Source organism: Salmo salar, chromosome 06, assembly GCF_965601325.2.
Source record: "Salmo salar chromosome 06, fSalSal1, whole genome shotgun sequence".
Classification (NCBI taxonomy): domain Eukaryota; kingdom Metazoa; phylum Chordata; class Actinopteri; order Salmoniformes; family Salmonidae; genus Salmo; species Salmo salar.
Window position 1 is genome coordinate 49,657,909 of NC_138296.1, and position 22,428 is coordinate 49,680,336.

At 41.2% G+C, this 22,428-nt stretch overlaps 1 protein-coding gene across 1 annotated transcript in view; it reads right to left on the minus strand.

The window, feature by feature from the left end:
- Positions 1-22,428, minus strand: part of LOC106607456 (corticotropin-releasing factor receptor 1) — a 175,046-nt gene that overhangs the window by 25,719 nt on the left and 126,899 nt on the right. Inside the window, exon 6 of the mRNA XM_014204418.3 lies at positions 20,816-20,922. Within this exon, the coding sequence (XP_014059893.1) occupies positions 20,816-20,922 (107 nt within the window). The remainder of the gene's footprint in view (positions 1-20,815; positions 20,923-22,428) is intronic.

Here is a 22,428-nt window from a genome sequence, read left to right on the forward strand (position 1 = left end):
CTCAGCAACATTTACTGTGTTCAGAGCAAACAACTCCAGTGTATATTTTTGGCCTTGTGTTTTAAGTTATTGTCCTGCTGAAAGGTGAATTCGTCTCCCAGTGTCTGAACCAGGGTTTTCTTTTGGATTTTGCCTGTGCTTAGCTCCATTCCATTCATTTTTTATCCTGAAAAACTCCCCAGTCCGTAATGATTACAAGCATACCCATAACATGATGCAGCCACCAATTGCTTGAAAATATGGAGAGTGGTACTGTACTTAGTAATGTGTTGTACTGGATGTGCCCCAAATATAACACTTTGTACTCAGGACAAAAAGTGAATTGCTTTGCCACATTTTTTGCAGTATTACTTTAGTGCCTTGTTGCAAACAGGATGCATGATTTGAGATATTTTCTGTTCTGTACAGGCTTCTTTCTTTTCACTCTGTCATTTAGGTTAGTACTGTGGAGTAACTACAATGTTGTTGATACATCCTCAGTTTTCTCTTATCACAGTCATTAAACTCTTTAGCTGTTTTAAATTGGCCTTAGAGTGAAATCCTTGAGCGGTTTCCTTCCTCTCCGGCAACTGAGCTAGGAAGGACATGTATTTTTGTAGTGACTGGGTGTATTGATACACCCTCAAGTATTATTAAATAGAAATTCCACCCAAAAAAGAGCTTTTGGTATTTGTGTAATTTGCCATTGTTGATATAGTCCCAAAATGTTTTGCATGTCAGCAATCAAGTTTTGAAGATATAACTTTTAAAATACAGCCGGTATGATGCATTTTGCATCAACAATGGTATAATGACACAAAAACAAATACAAATACAATATATATTTTTTTCCCCCTGTTCAAATACTTTTTATTGAACACACACACGAATGGTGTATAGGTATAAAAGACAAGTATGCAATTCTTATCTGAACATACAAGAACAGACAGAAACAACAAGACCCAGAGTTCTAGGTACAAACTCAAATAATACAAAACAAGACATACAGAACAAGGACAGGTAGAAAGAAAGAGGGTAGATGTCACCCCCCCTTATCCCCCCCTCTCCAACTGCTCAGGTGCCGGGGCAAGCACATGCCGCCCAAAGGTAGATTAAAATAATACAATTGAGTGTGCGTTAAGATGTACAAATTCACAGCGCAGACTGGTCCAAGCAAGAGAGGAAAGGCTGCCAGATTTGATCAAATGTTTATCATTTATTGTTCAGAATATATCTATATCTATCTAATTTCTTTCTAAGTGTACAGTGTTTGCCAATTTGTTGAGCCATAATTTGGTAGAGGGAGCTTCCCTCCTTTTCCAAAACAACAAGATATTTTTTTTTTCTGAAATGAGAGTGTAAGAGATGAGTTGTTTTTGGGGGTTGGTTAATCCGTTTAGGGAATCAGACACTCCCAGGATTATCAGAAGCGGGTCTGGGTCAATTTAAATCTCCAGAACTTCAGAGCGGTTCCTAAAAATTCCACACCAATAACCAACCAAGTTAGAGCATAGGGCAAAACTGTGGAGTAGTGTACCCTGCGCAGCCTGACATTTATAACACATAGGGTATGTATCAGGAAATATCCTATGCAGTTTAGTTTGGAATAGTGTAATCTGTGTAATACCTTGAATTGTATGAGACGATGTCTGGAGTTAATGGAGCAGGTGTGGATATACTCCATCTTCCCAGTCTGCCACAGAAATGTCAGTCCCTAGTTCTTCCTCCCATTTTCCCTTAATGGCATCTGTAGTAGGTATGCTAACAGATTGAAAAGTGTCATATAGACAAGATATCAGTTTGTCTGAGGTGGGGCATATTTTTATGCATCCGTCAAACATGGAAGGTTTAGCATTCCCAAATGTCGGGAGGTGTTTTCTAACATAGTCTCTAATTTGTAGGTATCTGAAAAAGTTATTTCTGGGAAGATTATACATTTCCCTTAGCAACTCAAAGGAGGCAAAGGTCCCTTCTATATATAGAACCCCTATGGTATTTATCCCTAGCTCTCCCCATCGCTCAAAGGTGTTATCAAGGTTAGAGCGGGCAAAGGAGGGATTCCTCGCAACAGGGAGCATGAATGATATTGGTCTAAGATCAAAGTGGACTTTAATTTGCTTCCAGATTCGGACTATGCTATGTATAATAGGATTGTTACTATAAAGTGACATCTCCAGATTGACAGGAGACAAAATCACAGCGCCAATAGAGAAGGGGTGACAATCCTCACACTCCATACTAAGCCAGCTGGATGACGGAAGTGTGTCATCCAGCAAAAACGTAACAGCGCGGAGGTTAGCGGCCCAATAGTAAAACTATAACATTTGGGAGAGACAATCCTCCTTCCATCTTGGATTTACAGAGGTGTTTTTTTTACCTATCCTGTGTGTTTTATAATCCCAGATGAATGGATTGACAATTGAGTCCAGTTGTTTATGAAAGTATTTAGGTATGACTACTGTGATGTTCTGGTATAGGTAGAGCAGTTGTGGGAGGAAGAACATTTTAATGGCATTAATTTTTCTGAGCAGAGAAATTGGGAGAGTTCTCCAAAATTGTATGTTTGCCTTGAGTTTTTGCCTCAGAGAGGGGAAATTCTCTTTAAATAGTGAGGAGTATTGTTTGGTAACTGCAATTCCTAGGTAGGTAATTTTTCTGAAGATAACTTAACTGGAAGATGTTCTAGCCAAGAGGTGTTTTGCAACCTTATGGGCATTAATTCGCTCTTCTTACAATTTATTCTGTATCTTGAGAAGTTACCAAACAAATTAATCACATAATGAATAGCTGGAGTTCTGTTACATAGAGGAGAATGTCATCTGTGTATAGGGAAATCTTATTTAGAGTATCTTTAGTATTATAGCCATGTATTGCTACATGAGATCTGATCGCCTGAGCGAGAGGTTCAATAATTAGAGCAAAGAGCATAGGCGACAGCACACAACCCTGCCTTGTCCCTCTATAAAGGTTTAATCGGGGCGACAATGATTGGTTAGTGAGTATTCTCGCACAGGGGTTCCTATATAAAAGCTCCAATATAACATTTCTGTAGGACCTTGAATAGATAGGACCACTCAACTTGGTCAAAGGCCTTTTCGACGTCAAGAGATATAATGGCAAGGTCCACGTTAGGTAACCTCTGAGAATACATAATGTTGAAGAGGCGCCTGAGATTGAAGAATGAGTTTATGTTAGGGATAAAGCTTGTCTGGTCCGTACGGACCAATATGCCCATTAAAGTGCTAAGCCTGTTAGCCAGAGTTTTTGCTCAAATCTTTTGGTCTGTATTAAGGAGAGATATTGGTCTTATTTGACCCTACTGCTTCCGGATCTTTACCCTTCTTATGTATAACTGTAATGAACGCCTCATCCAAAGTAGGTGGGAGAGCTCCATCCTCATTGGCCTGAACCAACATTTTGTGCAGGTAGGGGGAGAGCATGTTGCTGAATGTTTTATAGAATTCACCAGGGTATCCATCTGGGCCCGGGGTCTTGCCACTCTTTAGAGATTCAATTGTTTCTCGAATTTCTCCAAGAGATATATTCTTATTCAGGAAGATGGAATCGTCCTGGTTCAGGGCAGAGAGATTACAGTCCTCCAAAAAGGTTTGCATAATTAAGGGGTTAGGATCTGCTTTAGATGTATATAGAGTCTCGGAAAACTGACGGAATCTGTCATTGATGTCTTTGGGGGAAGAGAGTAATTCCCCAGATGCAGATATAACTTTGTGAATCATTCAGTCACTCACATTTTTTTGAAGTTGTCTGGCGAGTAATTTGTGTGGTTTGTCACCAAACTCAAAATATTTTTGTTTGGCATAGAGAAAAGATTTAGCAATTTTAGCTGAGAGAATCTGATTATATTCAAATTTTAAAGAGGTATTTTTTTATGTTTCTCCATAGATGGATGGCTAGCATTCTCCCAATCCAGTAAGTGAATTTGTCCCTCCAATTCTACCAAATTTTATCTGTTTTGCCTACTCCTGGCAGCCTGAAAGGAGATGATACAGCCTCTCAAATAAGCCTTCAGTGTTTCACACAATAATGCTGGGGAAGTCTCTGTAATTTGTCTCTGTAATTTGGTCTTTAAGATGTTCACAGTATGTTGGTTCTGTGAGGAGCTGAGGATTCAACCTCCAGACCCTCTCATTTGGTACAATGTCACCCAATCTCAGGGAGAAGGTGAGTGGACTGTGGTCAGAGATTATAATGTCATGATACCTCACATTACAGGTATAGGGGAGTAATTTCGCATCAACCAAAAAGTAGTCAATTTGAGTATAAACATTGTGAACATGAGAGTAAAAGGAGTATTCCCTACCCGTAGAGTTAGAGATCCTCCATATATCAAATAAGTTCACATTTTTTATGTAGGCATTCAAGAATTCGCTTGAATAGGAGGTAGGGGTACGCCGGGTAGAGGATCTATCCAAATATTTGTCTAGCACGCAGTTAAGGTCCCCTCCAATGACCAAATTAGTATGGGCGATATCTGGAATCAGGGCAAGGACTCTTTGGAAAAAAGAGGGTTTATCAATGTTTGGCCCATAGATATTTAGTAGTGTTACAGAAGTAGGGTGGATCTATCCTATTATGATCACATAACGACCCTCTTTATCCACAATAGTAGTTTTATGTAGAAAGGGAATTCCTTTCCGTACCAGAATCGCTGTCCCTCTCGTTTTGGCGGAGAAGTTAGAGTTATACACTTGCCCCACCTACCACATTTAAGTCTGCTATGAGAATTGTTTTTCAGATGGGTTTCTTGCAAAAATATAATATCAGATGAGAGTGCTTTCAAGTGGGCTAGGACCTTGCCTCTCTTAATTGGTTTGTTTAAACCTTTCACATTCCAGGAAGTGAATGTAAGCCGCGCCCTCCTCTCGTTTGTAGTTGCTATGGCGGCCTGCATAACATGTAACTCAATAAAAAGGTATGAAAGCTCACCAAACCATCATGATCAGCATATGTAGCACCTACACCCGAGCAGTATCCAACCGACCCCTCCCCCCTGGGCAAGCACCATTACTCTCCACCCTGTCACCCTACTTTCCTGAACATTCCCCCCCCCCCACCTCAACCCACCTTTAACAGGCATACACAAATAGGAGAGAAAAAATAATAAAAATAATAAACACATTGTCTGGCCGATGCCAAAAATGAATGGGGCGACCTCGAACAAGAGGTAAAACAAAAATAAAATCCCAACTATACGTTCACCTCTCACTATCCTAGAACTTTTACTAACATATGAACTGAGGAGGCTCCCGCGAATAAAGTGTTCAGTTAGCATCTAATAAACCTAAACAGAATAAGTTGCAACTTAAACATATTGCGCACTTAAGTGTCGTCTTGGGTTAATCCCTGAGATAAGCAATATATAGCATCGCAAGATTATATTGCTAAGCAATGCCGGTCTAAACATAAACCATCAGCAAACGACATAGACTGCAGTACATTTACATATTGTGGGTTAGGAGATCGGAAAAAGGATTTTGCCAAACTAAACGTACCCCCAGTCAAAAAAAAATTCAAAATATATATACACTGCTCAAAAAAATAAAGGGAACACTAAAATAACACATCCTAGATCTGAATGAATGAAATAATCTTATTAAATACTTTTTTCTTTACATAGTTGAATGTGCTGACAACAAAATCACACAAAAATAATCAATGGAAATCCAATTTATCAATCCATAGAGGTCTGGATTTGGAGTCACACTCAAAATTAAAGTGGAAACACTACAGGCTGATCCAACTTTGATGTAATGTCCTTAAAACAAGTCAAAATGAGGCTCAGTAGTGTGTGTGGCCTCCACGTGCCTGTATGATCTCCCTACAACGCCTGGGCATGCTCCTGATGAGGTGGCGGATGGTCTCCTGAGGGATCTCCTCCCAGACCTGGACTAAAGCGTCCGCCAACTCCTGGACAGTCTGTGGTGCAACGTGGCGTTGGTGGATGGAGCGAGACATGATGTCCCAGATGTGCTCAATTGGATTCAGGTCTGGGGAACGGGCGGGCCAGTCCATAGCATCAATGCCTTCCTCTTGCAGGAACTGCTGACACACTCCAGCCACATGAGGTCTAGCATTGTCTTGCATTAGGAGGAACCCAGGGCCAACCGCACCAGCATATGGTCTCACAAGGGGTCTGAGGATCTCATCTCGGTACCTAATGACAGTCAGGCTACCTCTGGCGAGCACATGGAGGGCTGTGCGGCCCCCCAAAGAAATGCCCCCCACACCATGACTGACCCACCGCCAAACCGGTCATGCTGGAGGATGTTGCAGGCAGCAGAACGTTCTCCACGGCGTCTCCATACTCTGTCACGTCTGTCACATGTGCTCAGTGTGAACCTGCTTTCATCTGTGAAGAGCACAGGGTGCCAGTGGCGAATTTGCCAATCTTGGTGTTCTCTGGCAAATGCCAAACGTCCTGCACGGTGTTGGGCTGTAAGCATAACCCCCACCTGTGGACGTCGGGCCCTCATACCACCCTCATGGAGTCTGTTTCTGACCGTTTGAGCAGACACATGCACTTTGTGGCCTGCTGGAGGTCATTTTGCAGGGCTCTGGCAGTGCTCCTCCTGCTCCTCCTTGCACAAAGGCGGAGGTAGCTGTCCTGCTGCTGGGTTGTTGCCCTCCTACGGCCTCCTCCACGTCTCCTGATGTACTGGCCTGTCTCCTGGTAGCGCCTCCATGCTCTGGACACTACGCTGACAGACACAGCAAACCTTCTTGCCACAGCTCGCATTGATGTGCCATCCTGGATGAGCTGCACTACCTGAGCCACTTGTGTGGGTTGTAGACTCCGTCTCATGCTACCACTAGAGTGAAAGCACCGCCAGCATTCAAAAGTGACCAAAACATCAGCCAGGAAGCATAGGAACTGAGAAGTGGTCTGTTGTCACCACCTGCAGAACCAGTCCTTTATTGGGGGTGTCTTGCTAATTGCCTATAATTTCCACCTGTTGTCTATTCCATTTGCACAACAGCATGTGAAATGTATTGTCAATCAGTGTTGCTTCCTAAGTGGACAGTTTGATTTCACAGAAGTGTGATTGACTTGGAGTTACATTGTGTTGTTTAAGTGTTCCCTTTATTTTTTGAGCAGTGTATATATATATATATATATATATATATATATATATATATATATATATATATATATATATGTATATATACCCCAAAATAATAATCTACATTAATTTAACTATACACATACATAATAATAATAAAATGCTAAGAGCAAAAAAAATAAAAATAATAATAATAATAAAGTACAAATAATAATTATATGTACGCACACCTAAACATAGACACAAGCACCACAGAAGGCTGGTGGGAATGGAATCGGGAGAGCGGCCCAAGGCTCTGACAGAACCAGGTGTCTTCGTCTGCCCCGCCCCAACCATCCCCCCAAGTCCCCTGCAGGCAATAAATAAATGGTATGGTAATAAGAATAATGTAAGAATTGAAAAATAAATAACAAAACAAAACAAAAATGGGGGAATATAGGTATATCCATCCGAAAGTGTCAATGATCAAACCTGGAAGGCCACTCAAACAGGCATCGCTCTAAACTCCAATGACATGTCAGTCGTCCAGCCGGAATGACAGTGAAATTAACGTTAAATGAGAGCTCTGACCGCCCTCCATTGGTCGGCTCAGCATCTTACATGTTTGGTAGTGACAATAAACCTTCAGTCGGCAGCCCTCGCTGAGACAGTTTAATAAGGTTTCACCCGTTATGGCATAGTATGGATTCGAGTCCATGAGCAGACACTAACACACAATGACAAGGTGCTCTAACCCGTACAGGGGATTGGTGTATATTCCCAGATAAACTTCTCTGCGTCCAAAACCGAGGAGAGACAAATCTTCTCACTGGAAGGCGGGGTAATTCTTGCAGGGAAGCACAAGGCTGGGCGAAGATGGAGTTTGTAGAGTTTGGTCATGACATCTCCGTAGCCGGCGCGATGCTTTGCCACATCGGGCGCATAATCATCATAGACATGGAAGGGATGTCCTTTATTTAACAGGTTACCCCTCATTCGAGCCTCGCGCAGGATAAGATCCTTGGTCTTGAAACTGTGACAACAGATGATTACTGGGCGAGGACGTTGGCCCGGTCCAGGCACTAGGACAAGTGCACGATGTGCACGGTCCAGCTGGGGATCCGAAGCCAAAACATCCGATCCCATTGCATCCCTCAATAGCTTGGTGAAGAAGTTAGTGTGGCGAGAGCCAGCCTCCACCCCCTCTGCCAGATCAACAACACGAAGGTTATGACGTCTGGATCGGCCCTCTAGGTCGACCACTTTCACAGAAAGCCTCTGCACACTATCCTGCAAGGATGTGCATAGCTTCTCTAACTTGTCGATCCTACCAGCATTGAATTCAGAAGCCTTCTCAAGGTCCACAATACTCTGGCCCTGTGAAGCAACCGTTTGAATGGTGCTCTCAATTTTGGTGTCCAGTTCAGCAAAAGTAGCCTTAAAATCCTCAGCTATAGCAACACGTAGTTCTCGCAGAGCCCGGGTAAGTTCTGAAAGTGTCACGTTGTTACTTGTGCCTTCTGCCATGTCTGTCTCATTGTTTGGTGGGGAGGAGGCCTCCGATGAGGATTTATTGTCCTTTGGACGCCAATTACTCGGCATGTTCACATAGAAATTACAATATTGTATTAGAAAGAGACGTTTGTTGTAAAAAGTGCTGTAAAGTAGGTTAAGTTTCATTGTTTTGCAAAAAAAGTTGCAGGAGCCTCACACACAACCGTTCACTCCAACACGCAAGCTCAGCGCCCTAAAATATCGTTTTTGGGAGGAGATTTCCTTTAATAACTTCACCATGCTCAAAGGAATATTCTATGTTTTATTTTTTATATTTACTAATCTACCGATAGGGGCCCTTCTTTGTGAGGCATTGGGAAAAACTCCCTGGTCTTTGTGGTTGAATCTGTGTTTGAAATTCACTGCCCGACTGAGGGACCTTACAGATAATTGTATGTGTGGTGTATAGAGATGAGGTAGTCGTTCAAAAAATTATGTTAAACACTATTATTGCACACAGAGTCAGTCCATGTTACTTATTATGTTTACTTCTGAACGTATTTAGTCTTGCCATAAGAAAGTGGTTGAATACATAATACTCAAGACATTTCAGCTTTTCGTTTTTAATTAATTTAGTTCCACTTTGACATTATGGGTATTGTGTGTAGGCCAGTGACAAAAAAAATATACATTTTGTCCATTTTAAATTCAGGCTGTAACACAACAAAATGTGAAAAGAAAGTAATGGGGTGTGAATACTTTCTGAAAGCATGTATTGACAGCATTCCTCCCACGTTATACAACATTTTTAATGGCTCATTACATCATGTGTTTATTCAAAAACCTTTCCAACCAATGTAATAAATGTGACAGAATGCACACTGTGCTAGATGACCTGTTTTTACCATGTTACAGTAAGTGCTTTGTGGTTGTACAAGAGACACACACACACACACACAAGCACGCACACACACGCAAGGAGGCACATGCGCACACGTAAGCACGCATACATGCACACATGGCTGACATAGCTACACCTACAGGTTCTGCCAAAAACAAAGCCCTTTAAGCTTTGAAAAAAACATCTGAATTCCTAAATTATTTATGACTAATCCACCAGAGACTGTTTTGGGGTACAGCCAATGTCGACATTGTCCTCTACCTTTCCTTCTCTTTATTTTTCTCTCACAAGAAATTTCACTAATACCTTTGACTCTCTCTTTCGTCTCTCCCCCCACTGTGCGTCATCTTTCATTTTAACCCTGTCCTTCATTCACCCTCACCTCAGTCCTTCTCCCTCTTTCAAAATGACCACTGTAATTTACTCCTCATTTTTACTCCTCTCTTCTTCACTCTCTTTCTGTCATCCCCCTCATTCTATTTTTCTCTCTCTCCCCTCCCCTCTCTCTCTCTCTCTCTCTCTCTTCCTTTCTCTTCGTCAGGCTGGACTAAATTACGGGAGGCAGCGGAGAGTGGACCCATGTTTCCTTATCTTCCTACTTCTCCTCCAATTATCCCTGACAAGGTATCGCTGGACAGGGGTTGTCTAAGTCAAGGGTTGCTGGCTCAGTTCCCTTCAGACATAACCTTACGTGTCTTACGTGTATTCATTTGAGAGCCAAAGAAAGGATCTGAAGCTCTAGAAATCTACCTCAATTCTATTTACAGATGCACTTTCATGGAGATCTCAGAGACAAAACAAGGATCCCAAATGGCACTCTATTCCCTTTGTTGTGCACTACTTTTGACCATGGGCCCTGGACTGCGATGGTTTGCGATGATCTTCTTCAGGGGAAAATATTTTGGAATATGGTTAACTCTAGCTGGTAGGTATGCCGAGTTATACAAGTGTGTTATGTTTCCAATTAAGTAGACATTTGAGAAGTCCGGGGGCTGACCCATCAAATCCTATTAAATTAAAGAGACTTAAAAGAATTCTAGAGGACTAATATTTTAAGTACAGACACTCACAAAACCCAAAATATCTGGTGTGTGTCATACAGGAAATGTTACTTTTAATCTGAAATCAAAACATTGAGGAGGTTGAGGTTTCAGAATGTGTCTTTTTGGCGAGTATATGTAGACAGTCTCTTGTTTACAGAGTATCTAGGTATGGACAGAGACACACACATACTTTCAAAATGATTATCTTATATAAAACACACTTTGAAAGGCACACACACATACACACATGCACACTGTACGCAGAGCCCCTGGTCGTCACAGCTCTCCATAGAGAAGTGTCTCTGAGGGATTGCGTTAGAGCGTGCAAATTTATTTATTTTAAAGTGCAGGCTTCAGAGGAACAAATTAGGATATAAGAGGCATCAAAGTGATTCTTTGATTTATTTGCCACTGCATATCAATGTAGGTAAAAAGGGAAACAGAATGGCCCTGAAGAGGAATGCAATACTGGGCTTGGATGGAGCTCTGTGCTGTGTGGTGCTGTGTGAGAGCAAAAGACTGGCCTGAAAATGAACTTTATCATTATTCTTTTCATTTTAATTTGATTAATAATAAGGCACTTCATGTCATTTCACAGGCAATTTAAACTTTTGTCATTAGAAAAGTGACAGAGATAAATATTATGAGAAAGTGGGAGAAGGGAGAGTTAGGGAGTGAGGGAGGACAAAGTGAAGCCACATTATGAAAAGAACATTAAACGCAGAAACTCAATTTGCGATTATTTTCTCAGTGGCCTAAACCTATTTACAGTGTTTCTTGAATGTGCCAGACTGCCCAGTGCACTGTTTATTTATTGGGGAGTACTGACTGTAAGCACACTACCAATTTACAGGGTATACAAATATATGAGGGAGAACAAGATATGATACTTCAGTTCACACAGTGATTCTGTGTGATTCAGTCAGTAGAGCATGGCACTTGCAACACCAAGGGTTGAGGGTTCAATGCCACTGGGGCCACCCATACACCAACTGTACGCATGCACGACTGGATAAGCGTCTGCTAAATGGGATATTACAATTTCAGTAAGTCCCCTTTTTGCCTTCAAGAGAATAAAACACTCCCATAACCTAACAAACCTCTTTCTGTCAAACTTTTATAAGAGTTTTACAATGGTAGAAATGAACTGGAACGAAAACAGTCACCTGACTAGGGCTCTGGTAAAAAGTAGAGCACTCTATAGGGAATAGGGGGCCATTTGGAACCCCCTCTATCTATCTCTATTGAGAACAAATCAAATCAAATTGTATTGGTCACATACACATATTTACCAGATGTTATGGCGGGTGTAGCGAAATGCTTGTTCAATATGCCACCGCAGTCAAGATGTTGCCTAGCTCCATGAATGACAAGAGAAACTCTAAATGCTAAATTATCAGACACACCCACACCAGCAGCAGTGCTGCAGCCCTTATCTAAATGAAGTGGTGATGGGGAGAAACAAGCTTTTCTGTATGGGGTCCCAGGCTACATGGTGAGGTTCAGAATGTGGAATTGACATGCACACACACACACACCAGCCTGGCCTCAGAGCCATGTGAGACATATTTTACATATTTCTGAGCACCTGCAAGACATATCATACCTACTAATGGTCTAGCTACTTCAGACAGAAACAAAGGTAGGGAGGTTGGTCAGAGAGGATGGGTAAGTGTAATGCCCATCTGTCTAACAATCCAAACGTTGAGTGTCGAGTCGTGTCAGGGAAAACTAGTATTTTAGCTAACCCTTCCACTAATCCTTATTCTAAAATTAACCCAATTCAACTAACCTGCTATGTAAATTCACCTATTCTTTGTCGCTTTAGTTTCCCTAACCTTTAATGTAAATTAACTTAACCTAACCTTTGTAGTTAGTTCACCTAACCACCAACAAGCAACCGGGTTTTAGAGAAAGATGTATAATACTATATGTTCTCCAAGACCTATGATAACTTACATCATCCAATTAATATGCTATTGTATGACCAGGTAAGACGTATGGTACTATATACACTACCGACAAAGAGACTTGCTTGGGCCAAGAAACACGAGCAATGGACATTAGACCGGTGGACATTTCTCCTTTGGTCTGGAGTCCAAATTGGAGATTTTTGGTTCCAACCGCCGTGTCTTTGTGAGACGCGGTGTGAGGTGAACGGATAATCTCCGCATATGTATTTCCCACTTTAAAGCATGGAGGAGGAGGTGTTATGGTGTGGGGGTGCTTTGCTGTTGACACTGTCTGTGATTTATTCAAGGCACACTTAACCAACAACTGCAAATTGACCGCAAGAAGCCCAAACAGATATAATATTTGACTAAAAAATTCTAATTTCAAACCATGCATACATTGAATAAATCACAGACAGTGTCAACAGCAAAGCACCCCCACACCATAACACCTCCTCCTCCATGCTTTAAAGTGGGAAATACATATGCGGAGATTATCCGTTCACCTCACACCGCGTCTCACAAAGACACGGCGGTTGGAACCAAAAATCTCCAATTTGGACTCCAGACCAAAGGAGAATTTTCCACTGGTCTAATGTCCATTGCTCGTGTTTCTTGGCCCAAGCAATACATTCATGTGTCTCTCTCTCTATTATGCATGGGAATACTTGGGAACAGAATTTTCCAAATTAAAATCACTTGCTGGTGTTTTTACAGTCTTATGTCCAACAATGCAAATTCTAACATACTTTTTTTTGGTCCGAAAACTTGGGGAACCCTGCTAACAGTTGGGGAACCCTGCTATAGGTCCTCTAATTCATATGATATTGTACAACTGCTATTCCATTCATAATGTAATTTATCGTAACATAACATATATTACTAAATGGAGTGTCACAGAATAAAACAAATTGCCCTGAGACAAAGTTGCACACACACACTTGAGTTCTCTTCTCTGGGCACAGTCGAAGTTCAAATCTCTGGCAACACAACCATTGTCACATTGTCAAAATCGGACACACTTCTCATTCTTACTTCCAACTCCAGCCTCCAGGCTCTAACCACCAAGCATAGCTGAGCAGCAGGGACCTGCAGAATAACAGATTATTTCACAATAAGTTAAAGGGGACTGTGGAAAAGAACTGGAGTGTGGTGCAGTGCAGTGTTTAAAGCCACACTGGGCTGGGTAAATATGAGGGCATGGCCACAAGTGTGGTAAAACCAAGACCATTCAAACCCAGATCAGTTCTACCAGAACATGCTGTTCTGGTAGAACTGCAGCTGAGCTAAATACCATGTATATAACTAAAGCAGTTTACCAGAAAAGGATATTATGCATTTCAGCAACCATAGTCCATCCACAACATGCAATGGCTAAGTGCTACATAAGTATTCCCACCTAGAGCTCATCGGAGATGTTCTGTTCTACACTGTGTTCTATTTTTGACATGTTCTATGTTCTATTATCTTTCATTCTATTCTGTATCGTCTACTATTCTAATACTAGGCACAAGCACCAACGCATTATACATCATAGCTACTTGAATAATACATTGTCAAGTTCTTATTTTGAAATAGTTAAACTGGATATCTGGGTGCACTGGAATCACCTAATCGTTTCCTGTTTGTTGTGACAGTAGTAAATGATAGGGAACCCAGGTTTGTGTGTGCATGTGTATATACTGTATGTAACTTTGCAGATGGAAAAAGTACCCAATCGTCATACTTGAGTAAAAGTAAAGATACCTTAATAGAAAATGGCTCAAGTAAAAGTGAAAGTCACCCAGTAAAATACTACTTGAGTAAAAGTCTAAAAGTATTTGGTTTTAAATATACTTAAGTATCAAAAGTAAAAGTATAAATTATTTCACATTCTTTATATTAAGCAAACCAGACGGCATCATTTTAATTAAAAAAAATGATGGACAGCCAGAGGCACACTCCAACACTTAACATTCATGCTTCGTTTGTAAATGATGTCTAAGTTAGTCTGCCAGATCAGAGGCAGTAGGGATGACCAGGGATGTTCTCTTGATAAATTCATACATTTTCCTGTCCTGCTAAGTATTCAAAATGTAACGAGTACTTTTGGGTGTCAGGGAAAACGTATGGAGTAAAAATTACATACTCTTTTTTAGGAATGTAGTGAAGTAAAAGTAAAAGTAGTCAAAAATATAAATAGTGAAGTACAGATACCCAAAACTACCTAAGTAGTACTTTAAAGTATTTTTACTTAAGTGATTAAGTGGGACAACTACAGGTACTCCCTTGTGTGTTATATGGCAGAAATCAAATAATTAAAGGTCAGAAATTCTCTGAATCACTAACTTCCAGCAGAATGAGATGATGAACATGTGAGTTCAGTACTCAGCAGAGAGATATAGGCAGTTGTCCCTTCCTTGGCTTTTTTATTTAGGATTACAGCAAGTTCCAGTCTTGGTAAAGAAGAGAATAATTATGTCCCTTATGAAAGCCCACACTTCTGCCATTGTGCATTACCTGATAAAGTGATCCTGAATCGGTATAAACGAGTATTGACTGGTTCTTTCAGTAAATTTCTATTAATGTGTATTACATTATACACCATTAACCCAGATAGCAGAAACGGGGTCTGTTGAGCCATTAATAAGTATTATTTAATCCCCCAACGTCAAATACGTTGACGAACAATCATCACTTGTTTGCACTAGAGTCAAGTCAGCAATCTGTGTGATTGGTTAGTGTATCTGCTTACTCAACAGCAGGCTATAGGACTTGACCTTTTCAGGAGGAGGTAACGCTGGAGTGTGCGTGGGGAATGGGAATTGTGTGTGTGTGTGTGTGTGTGTGTGTGTGTGTGTGTGTGTGTGTGTGTGTGTGTGTGTGTGTGTGTGTGTGTGTGGTGTGTGTGTGTGTGTGTGTGTGTGTGTGAGAGAGAGTGCAGGTTACCCATCGAGATAATGACTTGCCTTAGGTGGGTCACCGGGTCTCTAAATGGTCTCTCCATAATGACTCGATGCCCAAAACTACCTTGCCCTCAAGGTTAGAGAGTACCCGGGTATTGAAGCAAAGTAGCATAATCAATGGTCCCATGTTGTTCCAGAATGCCTTGAAGGTTGTCATAAATTACTCCCATCACCCTAATCATCAATAAGTCTCTTTATGGAGTTGTAAGGATTCAATCTCCTCAGCCTCTCCCCTTCTCTACCCATCAGCTTTGCTCTTGACGTAGTTTGTACGCATCATTCATTATGCTTTTGGAAGGTGCTACAGTTTGAAGTCCTATACCATGTTATTAGTACTATGGTCAGTGTAGAATTAATTTTAAAAGTCCTTAGTGAAGCAAAGGGAAATAAGACAGACACGTGGCTAAGATCCATCAAACCAAATGAAGACAGAACATAGCACCATGGCTACCCCAGGAAGCCCTTTGAATCACTAATAAGCAGTGGGCGGCTGAAGGCTCTTTTCACACATCTCTGAGCTCTTGTAAAAAAGAAAGCGGGATCAGGGACCCCCTCCGGAAAAAAAACATGCCACATCGCTGTTAAAACGTGCCTTTAATCGTCCCCTTTAAGTAACCACAAAAGTGCCTTGGTTTATAATGAGGACATCTCTAAGTTGGGTAGAAGTGTTGTGGTACAGTATCTCTACAGCTATTTGCTTTTCCTTTTTGGTAGCAGACTTTGTCCCTTTCAACAGGGAGCTGTATTTATGTCAATGATTTGCAGCTTGATTCAATGTGGATGTTCATGTTCGCACCTTGGCAACAAAGGTCTTTAACAACGTGTTGGAACTGGACCTCTGCAAACTGGCTCTAATGGAGTGAACAAAAGCAAAGTTAATAACAAATCAGGCCATGCTGAAACATTGACTGCCACTAGGCTAGACAACTTTTTGTCTGATGCGTTGATGCCAGCCAGCGCCAGGTGAGCTGTGATAATCACTGCCAGGGACCACTCCAGCTGTCACACGTCACACTAGGATGCTCGCTCTGAAAGTGGGCGAGCAGCTGCTTTGGGATCCAAAGTTCCACCACGTTTGTTCCAAGGGGGAACAGTGGCTTATGTCTTACACTTTATTATATGAATAGTATCACATATTTCAGGGGGTTTGAGTTGCTGTACAGCCCTGGGCTCTGTGCTGAGTAGATCCTTACTACATGTGATCTCAAAGGCCTAGTGGTACAGTAGGGTTGACCGCAAACCCCTTCCCACATCACCACAGTTCCTTTCATCTTACTGGCCTATCTCTTTGTTAATTTCCCTCTACCAGGGAGTCCTGTATCTTCACTATGCACATTCTTGAAAGCAGCAGCATTTCCTGTTTCATGCTTGAAATGAGTCACTTTCACAGCAGAGACTGTTTAAGTCCATTCCCTTCATTTGCAGTTACTACTGATCCTTTGATTTGGATGCCATTTTAAAGCCAAAGCATTGGGAACTCGAGAGTAATTTTACACAGCCCGAGGGAAATGTTTAAGGACACAAGGATGGTTACTATCCTTCGTCAAATCCCTTCCCCACTGTGAATGAACTAGGACAGCGTCATGGGCATTTCGCTGTAAACCAACCTGCTCTCAGAGCATTTCGTATGATTCTGTTTGGTTACATAAGACTGTTTGGTTTACTTAAGGCAAAAACGAAAGGAAGGTGGTTGGTCGGGGTGGATAGGTAGGCATATAGCGGGAACGTCTAGCTACTCAAAGGTTGCGAGTTTCAATATTATCACGGATAACTTTTGCATTTTAGCTAATTAAAAATGTTGTACTACTTTTTAGCTACTTTGCAACTACTTAGCATGTTAGCTAACCCTTCCCCTAACCCTAGTTGAACTATTTAACCTAACTCCTTAACTTAACCCTAACCCCTAGCCTAGCAATGTTAGTGAGCTAACTAACATTAGCCACCTAGCTAGAATGTTTTACATATCCTACATTTAGCTAATTCATAACATATAATATGAATTGTAATTCATAACATATCATACGAAATGTGTGATGGACAAATGAATACATACTATACGAAACGTAGCATATCATACTAAATAGATAGTCTCAGATTTACATACAAAATCATCCGAAATGCTCTGAGACCAGGTTGTATAAACACCTGCTCCTTTTACTGAAATGAGGGGGGATAGATCAGGCAAAGATACTGGCTAGCTACGTGAATAACGCCTCTGTCGTTTTCACAACGGGGTTTTCCATTAGTGGATGACAGCAGTGCTGCTCTGCTTGTCCTTTTCCACTGACGCAGATCCCCCCTGGTGTGTTTCACAGTACAAATGGCATATCACTGCGTTGGTAACACCCTGCCAGTGCAGTGCTGGGATCCTGGATCTGTTCGCTGTCGGTGCGTTTCTCAGTTCACTGGAGAGCTGAAGGAAGCTGGCCAGGGGCCATCACTTCACACTGAGACCATGTGTTTCAGAGGTCTGTAGCCTCCTATCCTCCTCATCCCCTGTCTCTTCATCCTGCTGCTACGTCAGCATGGATGGGAATAGAAACCACCAGGTCCTCCTAGTTCAGGGATCAGTGGAAAGTCACTGATAATCTAAATGAGCTGTTTCCCTGATTTTTTTTTTTCTTTTACGTAATCACTTTAGTGTTAAAATAATTGACAAATCATGAAGTTTACAAAGTCTCCAAGTGGTGGCAATTACAAAACTTGTGCACAAGAAATATCCATGTGTGTAACTCGAAAGTAATTTAGGTCTGCCCAATTCAATATAATTAGATAAATGTCAGCTGAAGTTCCCTAAGCCCTCGTCCCATACGAAAGCACCTTTACCTCTTTTACACGAGTCCGTATGTTTCAGTGCTCGGCAGTATCATATCAAATGTCACCAAGTGTGAATAAAATGAGAGGTGAAGCAGAAGGGTTCTTCCATGGATGCTTTGTCTACAACTCAGTAATACTGTTCACAGTGCGTTGGGTGCCTTAACTCAATGAGGCTTGAACAAGTAGGCATAGCAACGTGTTTACCCTTTTCTTACCGTTGTGTTCCCTGTCTGGAAATAACCTCAAGTCATTCAATCTAAACTTGTCCGCACACTAAACCAGGCCTGGGGTCTTCACTGGGTTTGAATAGGAGGTTTAGGACTGTCCAAACAAAGTGTTACCGAAGCTTATGTACAGACACAAAACCTCTTAAATGTGGTTTCCTTGGCTGAGCTACCCAAACAATCTTAATGCATTGAAGGCACTTAAACTGTACAGCAAAGGTTTACATGATCAAAGAGGAGTTTATACACTCATGAGTGACAATGATGTGCATTGTCTTTTAACTGTACAATGTACTCAGGCAGTGAAGATATTTTGATTAATCTCCGTAATCTGATAATCCTTCAAATTGTATTATCGATTTTGTAATCAGTCCTGAAGAGCAGATTAGAGAGGATATAAAATGATATATAAAAAGTAACTCTGTCCCTCGGCCCTTTTGTCTTTCGATTTTACGCCAAAAGACATTGAAGGCCTATAATCTATCAAAGCGAGGCATGTGAATGAGAAAGTACTCCTTTCAGGGACTTTTCTTCTGTCGTTACAGTACTTACAATGTATGACTCACACAGCTACAATTCTCCTGTGAGAGGTCTATACCCATGAAGTAGCTAAGGGGGGCTTTAGAGCCAAAAATGTATTTTTTTGTGTACGAAACATTAAAAAAGACAGCTTTGTCACAGCCTGATAAAATGAAAAGATAAAACAGGCCCTGATTTCAGCGAGTTCAGCCCATGTGTGGAGAGGGAGTAATGAAGTCTCAGGGTGTGTGTGTGTTCATCCCAGACATCTGTTCCTGCTAGCTGTTTCATTTCGGTTAAGGAAGTAAACAGTAGACCAGCGCTGGCTGGCCTGTCTGCTACTTTACGACTTTAGCCTTTCCTCTCCTCTATTTTCTACATACATACATACATACATACATACATACATACATACATACATACATACATACATACATACATACATACATACATACATACATACATACATACATACATACATACATACAGTACGACCAATCGCAATATCTTCATGACACAGCACTGGCTATATTAGCTGAGAGGTTAAGAGGTTAATAAACAGGACACTGATGTTGAAGATGTAACTATTTAAACCAGATTGAGCCTAAAAATACTCTTCTGTTGTCTCAACTCAAATGAGACTTCCTGATTGGAGATATTGAAGCAGTGAGACAGTATCTTGCTGAAATTAAATCGGAGCAGATTAATCCGCGATAATCTGTTCTAAACAATCTCTTACACTATATGTTTAATCTCAGAGTCCAGATAATCTGTGTTGGTGTGGCCTTTGAGAAAACACAGACGGGTGGTTTTTGGCTGACTGACATGTTGGGTTGTTAGTGACATGCTGTTTGTCACGTATTACAGCTTTCACCACCACACAACGCCTTCACTGGTCAACACCTTCTCAAACAGATGTAATTTCAGCGTCGAGTTTTGGTTTACATTTGGTTGAGTTGTCAACTAACGTGAATTCAATTTGAAATAATCTGTAAAAATCACAATGTCATTGGATTGAGGTTAAAAGATTGCTGAAAAAAATACAAAATTCCCTTACGTTGATTATTCCCCCCCCCCCCCCCCACGTTGATTCAACGTCATCACATTTTTGGTTTTTGAAATTATGTGGAGACAACGTTGACTCAACCAGTTTTTGCCCAGCGGGTGAGCCATGGGAGTCCAGAATGAAACACAATCACTCTCCTCTCACAAAACAAGATTCTGGTTTTTGTGAACATGGGTTTGAGTCTCAGAGTGGATTTGTCGGTGTCAGTGTGTGTGTTTCTGTGTGTGTGTTCATTTGTGCGTGCCTGTGTGTGTGAATGTATTTAAATAATACACCCCACTCCAACAGATCACACTTCACTAATATGCTGAACACATACAGGACAGAACCAAACAGGGCTGCATTACACTTAGGTCAAATCACCGCTGCATTATATACACCACCTCATTCAATTTAGACATTGATGGGTCATCACAGAGCATGCACTGTCTGCAGGGTTGAGGGCCGGGCTGGTGGTATACATAATGACATATTCCCCCCGGTGAGTGACAAGTATCGAGCATAAGAAAGTGGATCCTGTCAGCTGAGCCATAAAATTACATGAATCTTGGCAGGATTATTATAGAGTATTATGAACTATGGATTTATGGTATTTTCTTCTCGGTTTTGTACTGTACTGTTTCATGTTGTATTGGATTGAGTATGAAACACTTAGCCGTAACCAAGGCTATGGGGTTGTGTGGGTGTGACACCAGAACATAGGATGTGTTGACATGGTGAAGGAACGTAACAGGCGGGTTTCGTGTTATGTTTTTCTGTTATATGATGTGTTGACATGATGGAGGAATGATAGAAGGAGGACAGTGTCACTCACCTCAGCCTCATAAAGAGGATGAAGGCCACCAGCAGGGCTGCCAGAGAGATACAATGTCCCATGTAGTTTATGATCACCGCTATGTGGTAGTGCAGCTTGCTCTTTTTCTGCAGAAAGGAGAAAAAAAGCCAGATAATACACAAAAAACTACAGTTATATGCAAACAATAGTATGGACACGCAATTCTATACTTGGCAGTGTACATCATTGTCAAAGTTAAAAGATAGCTAATAACTTCATGAGAGATATCGTGCACTTTCGTATTGCTATTGCCTACAGTTAAAAGCAGTACAAAACGTATCATCTATAAATCGTATTATGGCAATTGCTTGGCATTTGACTATAAGGTGCTACAGAGGGTGGTGCGTACAGCCCAGTACATCATGGGGCCGAGCTCCTTGCCATCCGGGGTCCTCTTTACAAGGCCGTGTCAGAGGAAGGCCCTAAAAATGTTCTAAGACTCCAGCTTCCCAAGTCATAAATTGTTCTCTCTGCTACCGCACGGGAAGTGGTACCGGAGCGCCAAGTCTGGGACCAAAAGGCTCCTGAACAGCTTTACCCCCAAGCCATAAGACTACTGAACAGTTAATCAAATGGCTATCCAGACTATCTGCATTGAGCCCCTTTTTTATGCACTGGCTCTGCACACTCACTGGACTCTACCCACACACTCACACATACTACACTGACATTCCAACACACACACACACACACACACACACACACACACACACACACACACACACACACACACACACACACACACACACACACACACACACACACACACACACACACACACACACACAGCTGCTACTCTGTTTATTATCTATCCCGATTGCCTAGTCACTTTTACCCCTACCTACATGTACATATAAAAAAATACCTGAACCACCTCGTACCCCTGCACGTACCCCTGACTCGGTACCTGTACTCCTTGTATATAGACTTGTTATAATTATTTTATTGTGTTAATATTTCCTTTTTGTTATTTAGGAAATGTTTCTCACTTTTAATATCTGCATTGGGAAAGGGCTCGTATGTAAGCTTTTCACGGTAAAGTCTACACCTGTTGTACACCTGCATGTGACAAATAAAATTATATTTGATTATGTGGTCTTTACATATGTCAATAGTTCATGCATTACAGCCTTTGCTCATGAGGTCATCATGTACAGCAGACTTTGCAACGGATCTATAAAAGTAACATAATTGAATTTCATCTATAAAAATGGTTTAATATGTCTGTATGTATTATGTACTATTAGAACAGTCTGGTATTGAATAGATAGACAGAGTCAAAGTGCAGAGGTTTGAGTTGACACTGGATTATATGAGTTCCCAACTGTTAAAAAGACCCATGTAACCCAACCAGATGGCATTTTATAAGGGACAAGATGATCACTGTTGTCATTAATATCAATGTGCAATGAGCGATATCAAATATCACATACTGGTCATTTAGTCATTTTCATTGACATCAAACAGGGAAATTATATGTCATTGGTACTTTAAATCACATCTTTACTTTACAGTATTTAAATGTTCTACTTAGCACACCCCAATTTAACAAAATACTTTTGTGTTCCTTCAATGGATGTGAAATTAAGTGT